We start from the raw sequence: 1005 nt of genomic DNA, 5'->3' as shown, positions 1-1005 counted from the left end.
AGCTGGGTGGGAAGCTGAGCTTCAGGTATACTAGTTGGTACTTGCCTGATGGGTTTTGGGGTGAAGAGGATAATTAAGCATTGTTTGTACTGGCTTCCACGTAAGCTTCTACGGAACTTGGTTTTAGTTCAAAGTCTGAAGTAATATAGAAACAGCACTCCTGGGCATGACAGATAAGAATAGCTCCCATTAAATATGAAGTCATGTTTGTGTTTTTGCAAACAACTGTGAAGCAATTGGGAAACAGCATTTCTAAGTAACTGTCAAGGAAAGCCACATGTTTTATTCTAGCTGTATAATGGTCATAAACCTGCAGTATTGGCACATTTGTTTTGTGTAATACTGGATGTGACAGTTGGAAACTGGCTGAAGAAAACACTGAAGGAGGATTAAGTTTTGCTTTGACGCATTGCAGTTTTACAGAATCAACAGGTTGGGGTTTGGGGTTTGTGTGTTTGTTTTGTTTTTTTTTTTTCATTTTGTCTGACGGAGACGGAAACATTCGCTTGTCCTCCGGGACAGCTCAGACGCCCGTGAAGCCACAGGTAACGAGTGGAAAGCCCTTGGGCTGTACTGACCCGCTGCACGAGCTTCCCGGGAAGCACGGACCCGGCGGGGGCTGCTGCTGCCGTGGCCCCAGTCCCGCTTCCCACGGCGCCACTGTTCAGGCCCCATGGAGCTGCTCGTCGCGCTGCTGCTCCTGCAGGTGGGTGCGATGTGGGGCCTCCCTTCCCACGGGCTCTGCCCCCGGTGCCGGGCTCTGGATGGACGGGAGGGGGTTTTCTTGGGTGCTCCTGCCTGGGTCTTCATGCCTTGGGAGAGCAGGGTGCTCCTGCCCAGGAGAGTGCCCAAGTGCTGGGGCTGGCTCTGCTGGATTAATGATCCCTCGCAGGAGTTCGGTGGCATTTCCATGAGTGTTTCTGTGGGGGCTGTGGGCCTGAACTGGGTTATGCCTTTCTAGCAGCGACAGCATCTGGAACTGGTACGGCAATGGCCTGAGCCGTT

At 52.0% G+C, this 1005-nt stretch overlaps 1 protein-coding gene across 1 annotated transcript in view; it reads left to right on the top strand.

Moving 5' to 3' along the window:
- Positions 1–673: 673 nt before the first annotated feature.
- CDH26 (cadherin 26) overlaps positions 674–1005 on the top strand; it is a 13478-nt gene continuing 13146 nt past the window's right edge. The window contains exon 1 of the mRNA XM_009643737.1: positions 674–706. Coding sequence (XP_009642032.1) covers positions 674–706 — 33 coding nt within the window. The remainder of the gene's footprint in view (positions 707–1005) is intronic.

The sequence above is a fragment of the Egretta garzetta genome, unplaced genomic scaffold (assembly GCF_000687185.1).
Source record: "Egretta garzetta isolate BGI_Z169 unplaced genomic scaffold, ASM68718v1 scaffold158, whole genome shotgun sequence".
NCBI classification, from domain to species: Eukaryota; Metazoa; Chordata; class Aves; order Pelecaniformes; family Ardeidae; genus Egretta; species Egretta garzetta.
This window is presented reverse-complemented; position numbering and strand designations above follow the sequence as displayed.